Source organism: Periophthalmus magnuspinnatus, chromosome 24 (genome assembly GCF_009829125.3).
Source record: "Periophthalmus magnuspinnatus isolate fPerMag1 chromosome 24, fPerMag1.2.pri, whole genome shotgun sequence".
Taxonomy (NCBI): Eukaryota; Metazoa; Chordata; class Actinopteri; order Gobiiformes; family Gobiidae; genus Periophthalmus; species Periophthalmus magnuspinnatus.
This window is the reverse complement of record NC_047149.1, coordinates 12,605,569-12,623,497: the sequence shown is the minus strand read 5'-3', so window position 1 is coordinate 12,623,497 and position 17,929 is coordinate 12,605,569. Positions and strand designations below refer to the sequence as shown.

Here is a 17,929-nt window from a genome sequence, read left to right as displayed (position 1 = left end):
ATGTAGAAGTGCGAGTATGAGATATGCATATGTAATCCTTATGGAAATGTGGCTCCTACAGCAGCTGTCGCCTCTGATCACTTCCACACTGAATATCATTTAAAACACATCCTCATTACGTAACTTTGATGCAAGGGAATTCAAGATCAGAGCTGGTCACATGCACTGTAAACCCGGGTGCTCTGGAGAAGAACTAAGGCACTCTGCAAAGAAAAAAAAAAATCGTATTCAAAATAAACTAAATTATATATGATTTATATTTAAAAAAAAAACAGAATATAATCTATAGTTTTACCGTTCCATCTATCAAAAATACTGACGAATCATCAAAATAGAATGGTCACTAATTTAGCTATTTTTGTCCAGAACAGCTATTAAAATGTCATACAAGTTTATATTCTCAATTTAGCTTTTATTTTGCCTCCTCTGCAAAGATGATACAGAGCAGACAACTTTGGAAAATTCAATTTTAAATAAATGCCTGAGTTGATCGCAGTCTAGCTCTGTCCCTGTTGTAGTTAAAGAGTGAAAAATCCTGTAGTTTGTGTTTAAGTGGTTAACTTAAGTGGCGACTGTGGGCTAAAAAAGCACTGCTCAAATGTTCTGCAGAACTTCATACACTAGTTCAGAGGAAGAGGAGGAACTTCTTCAGTCAATTATCACATTCGTCTCACTCACTCTGTTTTAATTCGGAAAACTTAGCTTGTTTTATGGTTTGTGGGCCCTCTTCTGTCAGCCATAAACGTCATCCGCTGCAAGACCCGCCATCAATTTAAATGAAAGAGTCCAGCACTGCCCAAATGTCAAAGTGTCACACAACCTTCATTTTATGATTACTCTGAATTAGACAGTAGTTTGGGCCAGGGAAAGTTTTCATGTGAACTCTTTCAGGCATGGCTCTAGCGTATCCCAGGTGGATTTTTGTTGCTGTTCATAAAAAAATAGAAAACATAGTTTGTGAAGAAGTGAATTTAAAGTGAAATTTGGAAAAAATTAGATCTTAATAAACTATGACATAGCAGAAACTCAAAAATGTAAGGCTGTCACAACCCTAACTATTCTGTCACAAGAATATATAAAAAACATGAATTAAAAATATATATTTTAAATATTTTATATTATATTATATAATATATTTTATGTATGCATGTGTGTGTGTGTGTGTGTGTGTATGTTTTTTTCACGTAACATTGGTTAGTTTTTCAGTAAAATTATTGTAAATGATTTGATAAGTTCTACCAACTAAATGTTGTCAAATGAATAGAATGTTTGACATCTTTTTGGCCCATGGGTTTTATTTCAGTTTAATTGAAATGCCTTTTTTACTTCTTTGGAGGCACCACACACACAGCTCCATCTTGTCTGCCCTGTCATATCTTTTACAGCGAGTCAAAGTAAAGCGGCCTAGATCTTTGCGGTGAGTTCTTTCAGGTGAAGTGTGTTTGATTCTCACCTCTGTTAGCCGTGTTTCCGTTTGGTGGGAGTCGTTTGCTTTCATTCAGGAATAGCAGCAGCAAAGCGCTCTGCACACCTGTGTGACTCAGGCAGCATATGTCACATCTGACAGCACCATGTATTTTTATATGGGGCTATTTTTGGGTATCTATTTTGCATGGATCTAGCTATTCAAATGGGTTAGCTAAGCACTGTCATATGTGAGATTAATGCTGAAAAAATGTGTTCTCCCACCTTAGTATAAGCTAATATTCTACATATGGCAGTCGGTTAGTCACTGCTAAACCTCTGAGGAGGAAGAGTACCTTTTGAAGCTATAAATGCTGTTATTTGTTATGTAATATTCGCCATTTGGTCTTTTTTTACCACTAACTTTTCTGGTAGAGGTTTGCCACCTGCTTGTCTCCATGGAGAAGTTTATCATTGCTTTGTCTGGAATTTTACACTGTGTAGCTTTAAATGTATCCCTTTTACATGTATTTAATTGCAGGTGTTCTAATTACTCAGTGATACCTTGAAAATCATGCATTCTTGCTGTGAGCGGTGTCACCTCTCCACAGATCTGGTCTGTAAATTGTCACCTGCTTATCTTCATGGATAAAGCTGAGTTTAAGATGTTATAGTTTAAGATGTTGTACTGTGGAACAAGGAGACAAGCAGGTAGCAGACTCACCCCCAGAAAATGTACTTACTTTAAATAATCTTATTGCACAGAAATACAACTGTACCCTACAATCTTATTACTCAGTCTTTAATCAACAAAGTGAATTAAAATAGGCTTGGATTGATGAAAGTGCGTCATACACAGTACATACACAGAAGAGGAGCTCAAAGATATTCCAACTGTGCCAATTCTGAATTTTAAATGTGCTTCTAATCCAGCTATTACGCAGGCTAAACCGGGCTTCATATGTGGTCAGCAGCGTGGCGCTTATCAAATGTGCCATATGCAGTCACAGCGGGAGGTCTGTCATTCACAATCACTGCTCACTCATTACCAAACAATAACACTGGGCTTTTCTAGCAGCAAAGCCAACTGTCAGAGTGACTGCACAAACCAGGCTGTTTACCCTCACAATAGTCTGAACAAACCACAATACGGTCAAAAGTCTGGGATTTCCAAAGCATGTGCACAAAGCAAGTGTATGAATAGGAAGAAATACAGTGACAAGAAATAAGAATGGAGGGAAAATTTGGCAAGAAGACGGGTTTGTAGCGCTGTAGTTGACTGAAATTCTTGGGGCGTGGCAAAAGCTCTCAAAACTATTATGTATCCCTATGTATCTGACCCAAACAGCACTCACAAGACTAAACCTGTTCATGCAAAAACAATTACCGGTATTTATGTAGAAAAAGTACAAGTATATTATATAAAGACAGATTAGACTTGTGAAGTTTAATCTGCATTTTTACATATAAACACCAAAAAATACCAAATCTTCAGCTAACTCACTCACTTCTTTCTGCCGTTGTCCCATAAAAATCCTTAGGACCACAGCCCTACTGGTGTGGTCTTTAGTGTGCTGGTCTCAAAATAGTAAGCTTTTGCAGCTTGACACAATCCTCAACAGGAATAATCGTTTAGGAATTATCTAGCATTTTCTTTTATTACTATGGCTCCCAGTTCTTTGTATTGGTGCTGCTGTTTTGCCCATTGGCAGTGTGCCCTCCATTAACCTTCCCTCATTTCACACTGCCTTCATTAATGTTTTATTTTTCTTTCCAGTTGCTGCATTTGTTTTCTGTCTGCTAGACTGACCCTTATACTTGTGTGTTAGCAGAAAATCATTGTTTTCTTTTTTTGTAACTGCTTATTCAAACCCCATCTTCCAATTTGCCTAATAAAAAAAAGCCCATGATGTCCTGTTGCTTGGATATTGAACGCAATCTGCTAATTTGGTTTTCTAAAACAAATGAGGAAGAAAAACATGATGTGATTGGTAAAACAGGATTAAAACTTGAACTACAGCATCACAAGAAGATATAAATTGTTAAAAGTTTAGTGAGGTTTCTGTTATAGCATTAAACAACTCCATCCATCCATTTTCTTCTTCTTCAGTTTATCCAGGGCCACGTCATGGGGGCAGCAGCCTAAGCAGGGACTCCCAAACTTTTTGCACCCCAGACACTTCCTCCAGCTCCTCCGGTGGGACCCCAAGGCATTAAACAACTATTTAGCATAATTAATTTACAGGCAGTACATCCAGAACACTGCTGTTCACGTCCTGACTAGAACTAAGAAGTACAAGCACATAAGTCCTGTGCTCAGGTCTCTGCACTGGCTACTGTGGCTCAGAGAATAGACTTTAAAGCAGCTCTGCTTGTGAAGTCTCTCCATGGCCTAGCACCAAAGTACATCCCCGACATGTTAGTGCCATATGAACCATCTCACACTCTGAGGACTTCAGGGACAGGCCTCCTGCAGATGTCCAGAGTCAGGACTAAACATGGAAAATCAGCATTTCAGTTTTATGCAGCTAAAACCTGGAACAATCTTCCTGAAGATGTGAGACAGGCCTCTACTTTGACAATGTTTAAATCCAGGCTCAAAACAGTTCTGTTTAGCTGTGCATACGACTGAGAAGATTTTATCCTGCACTTTTCTCCTTTAATGTTAATTTTCTGATGATTATTTGTGATTATTTATGTTTTGATTTGTTGTGATTTTTATGTCTTTCTTATTCTGTAAAGTACTTTGAATTGTATCCCTACCTTGTATACGAACTGTGCTATGCAAATAAACTTGCGTTGCCTTGCAGTTTTATACATATATTGTCTGGAATGTTACACTGTACGGCTTTAAACTTATACATCTTGGATTTATTCAATTGGCTCTGTGCACTATGACACTGACTAGCTCACTGTTAACGTCACTACTTCCCGTCCAATTGTGTCTCTGTGGGGTTTTTGCTGAACATTTTAGGCAAAGAAATAACATCTCCATGGAGACAAGCAAGTGGGAGCCCCTACTTCAGAAAAGTTAGTCTAATAGTCTAGCCTAGCCTGGAAATCTATTACATCTGATTACCTTGATTCTCTAGTACGCGCAATACATGTGTTGGGGTATGTGAAGAAATTGCTAATCCGCTATATACTTCCTGTGAAGAAGTAAAGGTGCAACTCAACTCTGCCGCTGTGCCCCCTAAAATAACCTGATTGTATAGAGACAACATGATTGCAGTGCTGCACATGACTGATGTCCTAAAACTCATCCCTGACATCTGGAGCTTTATAAAAATAGCCGTGCTTCCACCATGCAGAAGAAGAAGAGCGTCTGCGTGATTTGATAAAACAGGATCCAGCTGTTCAGTCGCTGCGGGCAACAAACGCTGATTACACAACACGCTACTATCGCAAAATTAATCTGAGCCATCTCCATAACCCAAGGAACTCCTCTTCACATGACGTCCATTTTAGAACACTTTGTGAAGCCGCTGAGATCAATGCAGTTACTGAATACTAGTATTGTTAATTACCTTTACAGCGGACCAAAACAAAACAAAGTGCCTCCATGAGTCAGCAAGGCGTGCTTTAAAGACGCTGTACCAGATTTTTACCACCATAGATGTATGCAAAACAGAACTGGTTCATTTTAAACTGTTTGTGATGTTTCAAAGTTATCCTTATGCATTTTGAGCATCCTGATTAGTTTTAACAGTATTTCACAACTTTCAGAGACCAGCCAACAACAAATGGCAACTAAATGCTTTCACATAATCTGATACATTGCATTGATTAGCATCTGCACATCACAGGTTAAATTATTTTAGGAGTAAGTTAACATTTAAATGAACAAATTACATCGTTCTCTTTCATTATGCGATTTGGAGAACCTGGATATAAACACTTGTGTCACTAATTAAGGTCCCAGTAAATAATGAAAACGTGCTAATGCTAACATAACTTGACCTAGCAGTGTGTTCTTGTAGATTAAAAGTAGGCTTCAGAAGGCGTGACATTGTGATGCTAGTAGCCCCATTGCAGAGACAACTTACTGGTACTATTAATTATATACCCTATGGTTAACCTGTCATAGCAAATACTGGCTAGCTGTAACCTCAGGCTTCAGATTCAGATGAGGCTATTTCAATCCAAACAGGCCTTACATAACATCCCTAGTGAGTGCCCATGTTATGAGTGATGTATGGTGCACTGACCGCCAGCAGCCGGGTCTTGTCCTTCTCTGCACTATTGAGTGCGTTCTCCAGGCTCACGCGGTGCTTCTTAGACACCTCCTCCAGTGTTTTGGCCTGGCCGTCCTTCATCTGGCTGGCCTCCTCTTCATAACGTGCTCGTAGGCTTCCGACGTCCTTCTCGTGGGATGCTCTCTCTTCACGAAGAGCCTGAAACAACAAAGTACCATGTATGTAAATGAAGGGAAGGGTCTCAGCTGGGGTTTAGAACAGGAAAAACATTAGAGCATAAGACTTAAAGGGTCCATATTACGCCATTTTCTGATCTGTGTTGTAAGAGTGTATTCTGTTCAAAAGCATACCAGAGTTGTGTTTTGTTTCATTCAAATACAAATCCGGCATATTTAACCTGAGTTCTTCTCTTAAACTGAAAACTCTTTTCCACTTTGGCCTCTAAATGCTACAAAACTGCACTTTTCTTGTGGTGGCACTTCTGACTAAAATATGGTACAAAGCAGGTTGATTTGTGTAAAATGTCCAATGTTCATTTACACCAACAAGTCAACCATGCACTGATTCTCTGGAAGACTTTAAATTGGCTTTGTAGTCCATATAAAACATATTTGCTGTCAACCTGAATGACATTGGCGGCGCTCACAACAACTTCCAGAATAAGGTGACTTGCACAGTACAGAACAGAATTGTTTACAAAAGCATAGGCAGTCAATCAATCCTTCCATTTAGCCACTTAACATTCATGTGAGATATTGGTTAAACCCCACTGGCTAAAAGCTGTGTGTCTGAGAGCAGGCTCCATCTGTGGACGCTCTAATTTTCTTATTGATTATCATCAGAGAACATCATGAGGTACAATCCAGATGGACCACTGACAAAGACAGAGATGGTCCTAGACAGCCTTTAGCACCACAAGCTGCAAACACAGTATGCTGGATAATTAACACACTGTTTGTTGACAGTGCGACAACCCTACACATCACATTATTTAGAACATGATTATCCTGTGTCAGAGTAGACCTTTTTTTTGGAAATCATTTTGTAAAGCACCATTTTTAGCTAGGCCTAGGCTGATACTGCTGCTACTCATGTCAGCAAGACTTAAAATACTAGATAAACAGCGTATGAATTGCTGGGTTTCAGATTACATCACAATAGGCCAATAATAGTTAATACAGATGGGGCAGCTAAAATTATTATTGTTAAAATGCATTTTTTGTTGTAATACAGCGAGTTCTAGGGTCTACTCACTGATAGAAATGACCAGGTTCATTACGCATTTATTACATTAGGAATACGTAACTGGAGTTAGAAACTATTCATTTTATTATTTTGGGAGCTGTTTATATCCTCTACAAGTTTTTAGAATAAAAACTACCCAGGACTTTTACCATTTGCGCCTTTAACAACAGTTGAGAAGCTGAATCATAAAGCTAATTTCAAACTGCTTTATGGTCCTGTCTGTGTACCGGGGGCTTTTTGAAGAGGCGTCCAGGGCAGTGGCCAGGGGAGGACTCTGCAGTGAGATCATTTGGCCAAACAAACCCAAAGGGGACTGACCAGCGCAGTGACATAAACAAGCGAGAAAACAGCCCCGACCATGGAGAGGCCTTCCTGTGAGTGAGGACAGAACAGAGGCCAATGCAAGCATCAAAGTGCACATCACGTTAGACTACTCAGTTCACTTAAACATAAACATAATTATAGACATCATAATAGATTTTCTAGTTCAATACCTGTCTAAACTGCAAATTGTAATGTTATTGTTATGATTAGACTAATAAAAATAAATTACAACATCTGTATTTTGTTAAATGAAGGTTTCAACTCCACGTAAAATGTTCCTTCATTTTGGATGAAAATTTCTGGCTCCAATTTACTTTACATTGAAAGTCTCCGTCTCTCTGTAACTGCTGCAGTGAGCCTCGTCATTCTGGTTTAAAAATGTTCATATTAACCCACTACATAATCCTGGTGTTTTCATTGTGCGTTTTTTGTCTGTAAATCAACATATGAACATTAATAACAGACAAATCAGGTGCCTTCATTCCCCGAGGTCATTTCTAGTGTTTTACAGCAGGTTCACCTTCAACAGCCTCGCTCCAGATTGACTCTTTGGTTGCTATGATACTCGTGGTCAGAATTCAGCTCCAAATTCACCCCTATAACTGCTAACCTCGATGAGCTTAATTTGACTGGAGCCGAACGCTATGGGTGATGTCAATTCACTATATACAGTCTATGATTAAAACGCATTGCTACTTCCCGTATTTTAATTTTTTCCCCCACAAACTTCCACTTGACTGACTTAAAACTATGATAAACACAGTACTTTCCACAGGTACTATCCCACCAAACCAAGTCATAATTAGAAAAACTTTAACAGTCAAGTATAATAAATACTGATCGGACATTTACATTGGGAGCGTGGGATATGGAGCATTTTAATAAGTTTCTATTTATTTTTGCAGTTCTGTGTATTCCTCGCACTTTATATCCTTGTTATATAGTCAGAAGATGTCCCAAAATGAATGCCCTTCCACATAATAACCCTTTATACGCTCAAAAATTAATTTCACAACCACTGCATTCTGCCTGCATGACATCCCACTCCACTAAATCCACTAAACCGTGCTCTCCTCTCGGACACTTTAACAATGTGATGGTAAATTTTAATAGTTTCCTGATCTCCCGTTATCCCAAGGTGGTCAGGGGGGTAGCGGGTAACGGGCAGCAAGCGAGCGCTCGGTGGGGGGGCCCTTGAGTGGCTCCCACAGGATCACACTGCACAAATGTCACCCATAAAAGCACCACCAAACACACATGAAGCAGCTCCACTTGACATTTCCCCCCTGCTGAGAGCGCAGCGCTGACTCCACTCATTGTTACATCATCTGCCCTTTCACAGGCCTTGTTTTTCCAAATAGTTACAGCTTTGGAAGTTGGAAAGAATAAGTGATCGACAGCGGACTGGTTGATTAGTTTTGAGGATATGCAAAATTTGAATGTTGAGTATATTGTTTATAATAAAATGTTGCGAAAAGAGTTGATGTTATACGTGACATTTTTAGGACGTTTCACCATTCAAAAGATATACTATTCTGTTTTAAACTGTTAATGGCTATGGCAACAGTCACCATTATGAGTACAATTCTGTACTGTACACTTGTTCTGCCTTCTGCCTGACATATGGTATAGATGTTTGGGGCAACAACTATAACAGCTTACTAAATCCCTTCATTACGCTGGAAAATCGGGGATAAGTATTATAAGCAAAGCAGGTTATTTCAAACACACCAGTATTTTATTTTTGGTAAACTATATTTTCATGACTTGGTTAGGTTCAACACTGTGCAAGTTCTGTTTAAAGAATCTTGCCAGCCAACATCGAGAATTTATCTATTCTAAAAGATAATGCATATAACTTGAGGGACTCCCAGTGGTGATAACTGCAAGAAGGAGTTGGTGCGTGTCTTTCTGTGGAGTCAAGCTTTGGAACAGCCTGGATATAGACCTAAAGCAATGCTCAACTATCCAGCCAGTTAAATCAAAGTAAAAAAAATTATGTGGATGCAGCATATGATTGAGGAAGGTAAATAAAGCTATATTATCAAGCTAAATTATCTACTTTGCGAAGAGACGGGGTATCAAATGGTGATCAATAACAAGAGTAGAAACAAAACAAAACAAGGAACATCTGGGTAAAGTAGAAAAAAATAAGGCTACTGAACCTCTCTGTATAAGTGACTACAGCCGTGTCTTTATGCACAGTAAAACATATAAACAACAAAAAGTAGTGGCTACAAAAGTGAAATAATGAGATTCTGTTAAATCTTTAGCACTATGTAATGTCAGTGACGTTGATGGGTAAAAATATATACTGTATGAAGTTGTAATAAATGTTTAGGTGTCATGGTGGTCGATGGCGTAGCGGCGGGTGGTGAGCCTGGGATGTGGGGAGCTGGTGCTGTTGTGGCGGCTGCCGGTGAGATGGGATATCACTGTTACTGCTGTGATGATCTGACCTGCGGAGGCCTGGGAGTGTATGATTGGAAAATGAAATTGGTTTGAGCTGGATCATAATCTCAAATGCAAGTCAAAAGAACAAAGTTGTTGTGATACTATTGGCAGCTGTCAAAACTGTTCCAAAGTGTTGCCAATAACGTAGCTCGATAATGTTCCGGTAAGGTGATGGCTGGTTGCATAGCATTAGAGTGTTGTAGTGTTGGTGACCTGACTGTCTGCCTAGCGGTTGGCCTGATGTAGCAGTATTGGTCAGTGCCCTGTTGGCCTACATGGCACTATCACTTACAAAATGTTTAATAGAGTTGTATTTTATTTTTAAGATCAGGGGTAATTATCACATTATTATTATTGTTGTATCAACTAATATGCATGAATGAAAAAAAAAAAGGTTAATTTATTGACTACAACAAATTTGATCGTAAAAATATGGAAATGTGGAAATATAAAATACCTAGTGTGAATGAGGTACAGGGGGTAGGAATTTATATGTTTTGTTTTGTTGTTTTTTTTAAAAAAAGAAACTCCCGTACACTGTCTCACTCTTAATGCAATTTTATTCCACACGTTTCAGTCGCTCTGACCTTCTCCAGGTGTTTTTTTCCCACTCCTTTCGAGCTACATTTGTTATTGTATTGTGAATATATAGATGCATATGTATGAACAGCTGTGTAAGAAAACAAAACAAACTTATTATGTCTTTTTTTGTAGATGTAAATATTGTATTCCTGTGGCTACTGTCATAAGCTCAAAATCAATCAATCACTTTTTTGTGGGTCATTTACAGTCATTTCACATTTTTCTGTTTTATACTATATAGTTTTATAACTACTAATATCTGGAAATACTTTTATAGCACTGTAGTATAGTATTTTTTCTTTTGGCTTTCTTTTTGTTCACCAAGTCTTTTGAGAATCCGAAAAAGTTATTATATCAGTTTAAAAATAAGTATAATGAATTCATGATTAAATTTAAATAAAGCCAATCTTAATCCACTTTTTCTTTATATTGGAAGTGTGGGGCACATTTGCAGGATAAGTGGTTTGTTTTTCACGACAAAGTGGAGCTTGGTCTGACAAAGTTTGAGAAACACTGATCTACATTATCTATTGTTATCAGGATACAAACAAAAAATCTACATTTTTGTCAACATTGCCCTCCCCTAATACACAGGTATTAAATGGCATATTTTATTCCCATGTAGGGCTTATGATATTCTTACTGTGTAATAAAGCTGCAAAGACTTAAAGAAATAGACCAACAGATAATAACTTGAAACTATGGAGTTCATTATGTAAATACCGTAAATTTCGGACTACAGAGCGCACCTTGATATAAGCCGCACCAGCTAAATTTGAAGAGAAAATCAATTTTGTACATACCGTAAATTTCGGACTACAGAGCGCACCTTGATATAAGCCGCACCAGCTAAATTTGAAGAGAAAATCAATTTTGTACATATATAAGCCGCACCTGAATAAAAGCCGCAGGTTTTCATATTGTAACATGAGACATTTACACAGAAAGACGGTGCACCGACACGCTTTTTTTAAAACTGTGCCTGAAAATTGGCACCAACACGACAACAACACGGGATGAACACATCTGCAGGTTTAGAAAATAAAGCTGCACCAACACGGAAAATCTGCTTTTATTTCCTCTGAAAACTTTTGTCGTCTTTTTACATTGACCAAGTTGGATTCATTGATGTCGAGCTTACGTGCAGTGGCTCTATTTCAGGGGTCGGCAACTCGCGGCTCCGGAGCCATATGCGCCTCTTTCCGCCTCATACTGCGGCTCTGCGTGGCTTGGGAACTAACACAGACACAGCTCACAGTCCTGCGTAAAGAGCCCTGATTTTCAGACGTTGTGCGCACAGGGGTCAGGAGCAACTTTGGCCCGTCCCTAATGACACACTAATAAGCTCGTCTGTAGATGTATCATGAAAATCCTGCTGGAAATCGCCACAGAAATCTATTTGATGTAGTAGCAAGTTTATTATCTGCTCTTGTCTCCGCGGTGACGTATCACGTATAACACATCAGACACGACGCACAAAAGTAGAGCCACAAGCGAGTGAAAATGAGCCAAAACAAAAGTCTTTGTAGATCTTTTTAACAAAGGGGAAAAGGACAACTGAGGAGCCAGAAGAAGAGACTACGACCTCCAAGAAAAAGAAAGATAAATTTAACAGACAATGCCTACTTAAAATATGGGTTTGTCGCTGCAGGTGACTCACGCACAGAGTTCGCTCTGCGTAACATACGGGAAAAGCAAATAAGGCAATGAAACCTTCAAAACTGCTTTGGCACATGGAGAATAAGCACCTGGGATTAAACGATACGCTATGAGTTTTTTTGTTGTTGTTTTTTTAAAGAAACTGCGGAGTAGAGTAGACATAATCACATAATCAGCGCGATGCATGATGCAGCGGTTTGGTGAGTTGTATTTTTTTAATGCACTTAAGTTGTTTTTGCCATATTTATCTGCCACGTGTAGAAGGCTTGTCCGTGAAAGTAAAACCTACATTATTCCGTTACATTATTGTTATTATACAGTGTTATCTTCATTTTAGATGTCAAAAAGTATTTGCGGCTCCCAGTGTTTTATTTTATGTGGAAAGTGGGTCCAAATGGCTCTTTGCGTGTTAAAGGCCGACCCCTGCTCTGTTTCCTTTCTGTTTCTTTATCTTAAAAACTGCATCATATCCATTTCATGATGCGCAAAATGATCGTTCAAAATCAAAACTAGTGAATTCTTCAGAGCAGAATCTTTCCCCACGTCTGTCTCACTTTTACGTTTACAGCTAGAGAGCGCCCCCCAGGGTCCGTTATCCAGTAAAATTCCATATATAAGCCGCACTGCTGTAAAAGCCGCAGGGTTCAAAGCGTGGAAAAAAAGTAGCGGCTTATAATCCGAAATTTACGGTATATAAGCCGCACCTGAATAAAAGCCGCAGGTTTCATATTGTAACATGAGATATTTACACAGAAAGACGGTGCACCGACACGCTTTTTTTTAAACTGTGCCTGAAAATTGGCACCAACACGACAACAACACGGGATGAACACATCTGCAGGTTTAGAAAATAAAGCTGCACCAACACGGAAAATCTGCTTTTATTTCCTCTGAAAACTTTTGTTGTCTTTTTACATTGACCAAGTTGGATTCATTGATGTCGAGCTTACGTGCAGTGGCTCTATTTCAGGGGTCGGCAACTCGCGGCTCCGGAGCCGCATGCGCCTCTTTCCGCCTCATACTGCGGCTCTGCGTGGCTTGGGAACTGACACAGACACAGCTCACAGTCCTGCGTAAAGAGCCCTGATTTTCAGACACTGTGCGCACAGGGGTCAGGAGCAACTTTGGCCCGTCCCTAATGACACACTAATAAGCTCGTCCGTAGATGTATCATGAAAATCCTGCTGGAAATCGCCACAGAAATCTATTTGATGTAGTAGCAAGTATATTATCTGCTCTTGTCTCCGCGATGACGTATCACGTATAACACATCAGACACGACGCACAAAAGTAGAGCCACAAGCGAGTGAAAATGAGCCAAAACAAAAGTCTTTGGAGATCTTTTTAACAAAGGGGAAAAGGACAACTGAGGAGCCAGAAGAAGAGACTACGACCTCCAAGAAAAAGAAAGATAAATTTAACAGACAATGCCTACTTAAAATCTGGGTTTGTCGCTACAGGTGACTCTCACGCACAGAGTCCGCTCTGCGTAACATACGGGAAAAGCAAATAAGGCAATGAAACCTTCAAAACTGCTTTGGCACATGGAGAATAAGCACCTGGGATTAAACGATACGCTACGAGTTTTTTTGTTGTTGTTTTTTTAAAGAAACTGCGGAGTAGAGTAGACATAATCACATAATCAGCGCGATGCATGATGCAGCGGTTTGGTGAGTTGTATTTTTTTAATGCACTTAAGTTGTTTTTGCCATATTTATCTGCCACGTGTAGAAGGCTTGTCCGTGAAAGTAAAACCTACATTATTCCGTTACATTATTGTTATTATACAGTGTTATCTTCATTTTAGATGTCAAAAAGTATTTGCGGCTCCCAGTGTTTTATTTTATGTGGAAAGTGGGTCCAAATGGCTCTTTGCGTGTTAAAGGCCGACCCCTGCTCTGTTTCCTTTCTGTTTCTTTATCTTAAAAACTGCATCATATCCATTTCATGATGCGCAAAATGATCGTTCAAAATCAAAACTAGTGAATTCTTCAGAGCAGAATCTTTCCCCGTCTGTCTCACTTTTACGTTTACAGCTAGAGAGCGCCCCCCAGGGTCCGTTATCCAGTAAAATTCCATATATAAGCCGCACTGCTGTAAAAGCCGCAGGGTTCAAAGCGTGGAAAAAAAGTAGCGGCTTATAATCTGCAATTTACGGTAGCTGTTCTTCCTACCCATGGACATTAACTGTAAGTGCATTTGGGAGTTTAGTTTATTTGACAAGAGACAAAACATAAAAACATGATATTTACCCATGCCTACCCTGTGGACCCAATGCAACAGTAGTCAAATGCTCCTTTCACAGCACTAGAGGCTTAGCAGTGACCTCAGAGGAGGACACATGGATAACGAGCTAAGCCCAGACACACAAAAAGACAGTGTGGTGACAAAGCTAAAATACAAACAAAAGGTTTGAAAATAAAATGTGTTTGCTGTATTTTTGGGGCAAATACGCTTTAGGCTTGCTCTGATGCTCAGAAAAATTGATTTCTGTTTTGGCCTTTTACTGTTCGGGGTCTGAACACAGTAAAATGAGTGTCCTTTGTCTTAGCTGTACAGAGAGCTGGCCGTGTGCATTTGTTTACAAAGACTCGCTGGAAAATATGCAGACTGAGAAATGGTTTGCTTTGTTGTGCTGGAAGGTGTTTTACTCAGTTTTCAAGTATACACACTGTATTGAAATGAGCAATGCTTTGACAAAGTCTATGTGGTAATAGTTATAGAGTATGTAGAGTCTATAATATGACAAGGGCATAAAGAGTAGACTAGCTTTGTAACATATGTGGCTCCATTTTATTTGAGTCACTTCACTACTACAAAACGTATCATCAAGTATAAACTAGTTCTTACATTACATAATATTACACCTAATGTTTTTGTCAATAGCTCATTAGTTTTTTTCCAGATCCCTGAATAAATACTTCGAGAATCCTCATGCTGTTTGAAGCTGTGGCCTTTTAAACTGGGTCGCTGTGATTTCCATTTCTCTAAAGAAGGTACAAGAAGTCTAGACCTCTATGACACACAAAACACCCAGAATACAGCTTATGGTTTATTAGCATAGATACTTATGGAAAAGCTTATCAAACAACAGCTGAACAATACTAAATAAATAATAATGAATGACACATGAATAGTTGCAGTTATCAGGATGTACGTGGAGACATGCCTATCTCCAAATCCTCCGTTTTGAAGATAAAATACTCAGGTCTGGGGTGAATCATGCAGAAGTGGCTCTCTGCATTGTAACTAGTGTTTACTGATTCATATCCCTACCTTGTGCTCTGTGTCTGAAGTGAATACAAACCAAAACATAGGCCTGTCAGAATAACACAAATAACAAAGTAAGATATATTGCTACAGAAAAATACCCTGATAAACGATAATATTGAAACAAACTGTATTGTAGATAATGTGGCCAGTCCTGCTGTACAGAGAGTGCGACAGAGACAAGTCCAAGCTTCGTCTGAGTTTTTAAACTATCCTAAAAGAGTCATTAATCACAGAAAAATGGCCCGCTACAGTCTGCAAACCGACAGTGACGCTAAATACGTGACTCAATATGCACATGGAAGATTAGCAGTCTATCAGAGGCAATGAGTGGAGTTTAACGCTCGTGTCAATCATGTCATACTTTGAAAACTACAGAGATATTCATATTTAGTAAGCAGAGAGGTGGTTTGAACCAGGAGTGCACCAGACCTGAACCAGGAGTAAACAAGGAGTAAATACCTGGCCTTCACCAGACCGGAATCAGGACTGAAGCCAGGACTCTAGCAGCCTTCTATTTGCTCATAGTGAGCAAAAAGGAGCAGCAGACTACACAGGATAGCCTCAAGATTAGAGACTTTTGATTTGAAAAATAGGTTCAGCTTCAAAAGAGCAAATAACATTCCAATTTTAAATTTGAATGTAGACATTAGAAAAAATATTAAAGCAAATACTGAGCCTTCTGATATTATTTGGATTTCATTTTTTAATAACTGAATAAGATATATTTAAAAAACAACCTGGTCAAAACAGCACAATACTTGATGAATACTACAGTATATTTAAGCCTAAAAGGTAAAATAAATAGCTATTAAGGAGCCAAAAAAAATAATTACATTGTTTTGAACTTTGCACAAAACATGCAATATATAAAACATATAAAGTGTCACATAATAATAATTGGATTGGCTATACTGGATTTATATAGCACCTTTCAAGGCACCTAAAGCACATTATAGTGCATTACTCATTCTATTACAATAGTAGCTGTAGCTACCGATGCCCTGGGAGCGAGATTGCCAATCTGCAATATCGGCCCCTCCAAACACCCTACACACTCACCACTTTCATACTACCCAAGTGTCTTGCCTAAGGACACACAACAGAACTTGGTCTGAGAGGGAATCGATCCTCTGGCCTTCAGGTTGGGGGGCCAAATGGACTTAATATTACAAATGGACTTAAATGGACTTAATATTACACAAAATAAGAAAAAATCCTGCTAATGCAAAGAAAATGCAGTTCTTGCTGTCATATATTATACGATAAGGCCATACAGTAATTATGGTGCCAAGACTACCCACACACGTACCTTCTCTAAAGACTGGATCTGCTGCTTCTGGCGTTCGTCGAGCGCCTGTCCCTGGGTGAGAGTGGCCTCCCTCTCCTCCTCCAAACGAAGCACCTTGTCCTTGAGCCGGCTGCGCTCATTGTCCAGGTCCCTTATGGCCGCTTCCTGGGTCATCTGTGTGGCCTGCAGGCTGCTGATCTGACCTGGAGGGGGCGCACACGCAAAGAGATGCAAATTTAAGTGTGGTAAGAAACTGGTTATCTACTTAAAATGTTGCTGGGTAGTGTTGTCACAATATATATATTTTTTAAAGTTGATTTTGATACTAAGGAAAATGGTCGATACTTAATGCTTCTATACCTCAATGATAATTTTTATTGAAAACACATACACTTTTTTTTAGAATGTAATTAAAATTTTCAAACACAAAATAATAGTAGTTTATTGTTGTTCTGGTTTGTGTGTGTGTCTGTGTGTGTGTTTATACCAAACAAAAATCACTATCACCAAAGAAACAAACAGCTGTCTCAAGGTGGGCTATTATTTATTATGAATGACTGACAGGTGATATGGAAAGGTTCCAGTTGGCAACAGACTTGATTTAAGCAAAGCAATGAATCTACAACTGTAAGTGTTGACCCGGCCGTGCTAAAACATTTTGATGTGGGTGAATACGTGCATGTGGCCGCATCTGTCGGCCCGAGTTTTAATGAAGCTCATGAATCACTTTTATCTGTCATTGAGCAAAGGCCCTGACAGGTTAAACTAATGAGCACCGTTAGTTCACCCAGTTATTAATGCCTCTGTCAGGTGCATTTAGCACTTTGGTCTGGTTTGTGTACAATGTCCAAATGTCCGCCACCGCAAAAGTACAGTTTCTTATTAGTCAAGCATAATTTTCTCTGCAAACAGAAAAATCTTCGGTCTTATTATTATGACACAAATGTCCTAAAACAACCTAACCCAAAAGTTCTCTACATACATCTCCTGAAATGCATGTGATTCTTATATTAGTTGAGCAGTTCTAAGCAGTTATGATTCCTGCTTCTGAACAATGCAAACACAAAATTGGCTTGCTACCACTGCTTCCTTCATTACTTTTTAATCATTTTACCTCTACCACTGCTGGAAAATGTGTCTAGTTATGATTTTCTTTTAAGTAAACTAAGACTTTTAAACCATTTTTAAATTTTTTAACAAAATATCTGACGAGCCAGCGACATGTCCAAGGGAAGAAACTTAAGGAATTCTTTCTGTAAACACTGTCGGAACGATCAACAACAAATTAATGAGCTACAAGCACGGATATTTCCTTTAGAATCTGAAAAAGGACGCTGGCAGTGATTTCCATTGGTAAGCAGCCCACAGTTACTTTCATTAACATCAATTCATGGAAGAGTTTATAATATGCACTCAGAACTAAATACTCATTTTAAAACATTTGTCCTAAATCTTTTGTATCTGCAATGCAATCTGCAATGTCAGGAAAAAATTTCATAAACCT

At 38.9% G+C, this 17,929-nt stretch overlaps 1 protein-coding gene across 2 annotated transcripts in view; it reads right to left on the bottom strand.

The window, feature by feature from the left end:
* The window catches only part of fam184ab (family with sequence similarity 184 member Ab), a 139,938-nt gene that overhangs the window by 59,232 nt on the left and 62,777 nt on the right, over positions 1 to 17,929 (bottom strand). For both annotated transcript variants that reach the window (XM_033991321.2, XM_033991320.2), the window contains exons 8-9: positions 16,447 to 16,628; positions 5,613 to 5,798 (exon numbers count right to left, since the gene is read on the bottom strand). In XM_033991321.2, coding sequence (XP_033847212.1) covers positions 5,613 to 5,798; positions 16,447 to 16,628 — 368 coding nt within the window. The remainder of the gene's footprint in view (positions 1 to 5,612; positions 5,799 to 16,446; positions 16,629 to 17,929) is intronic.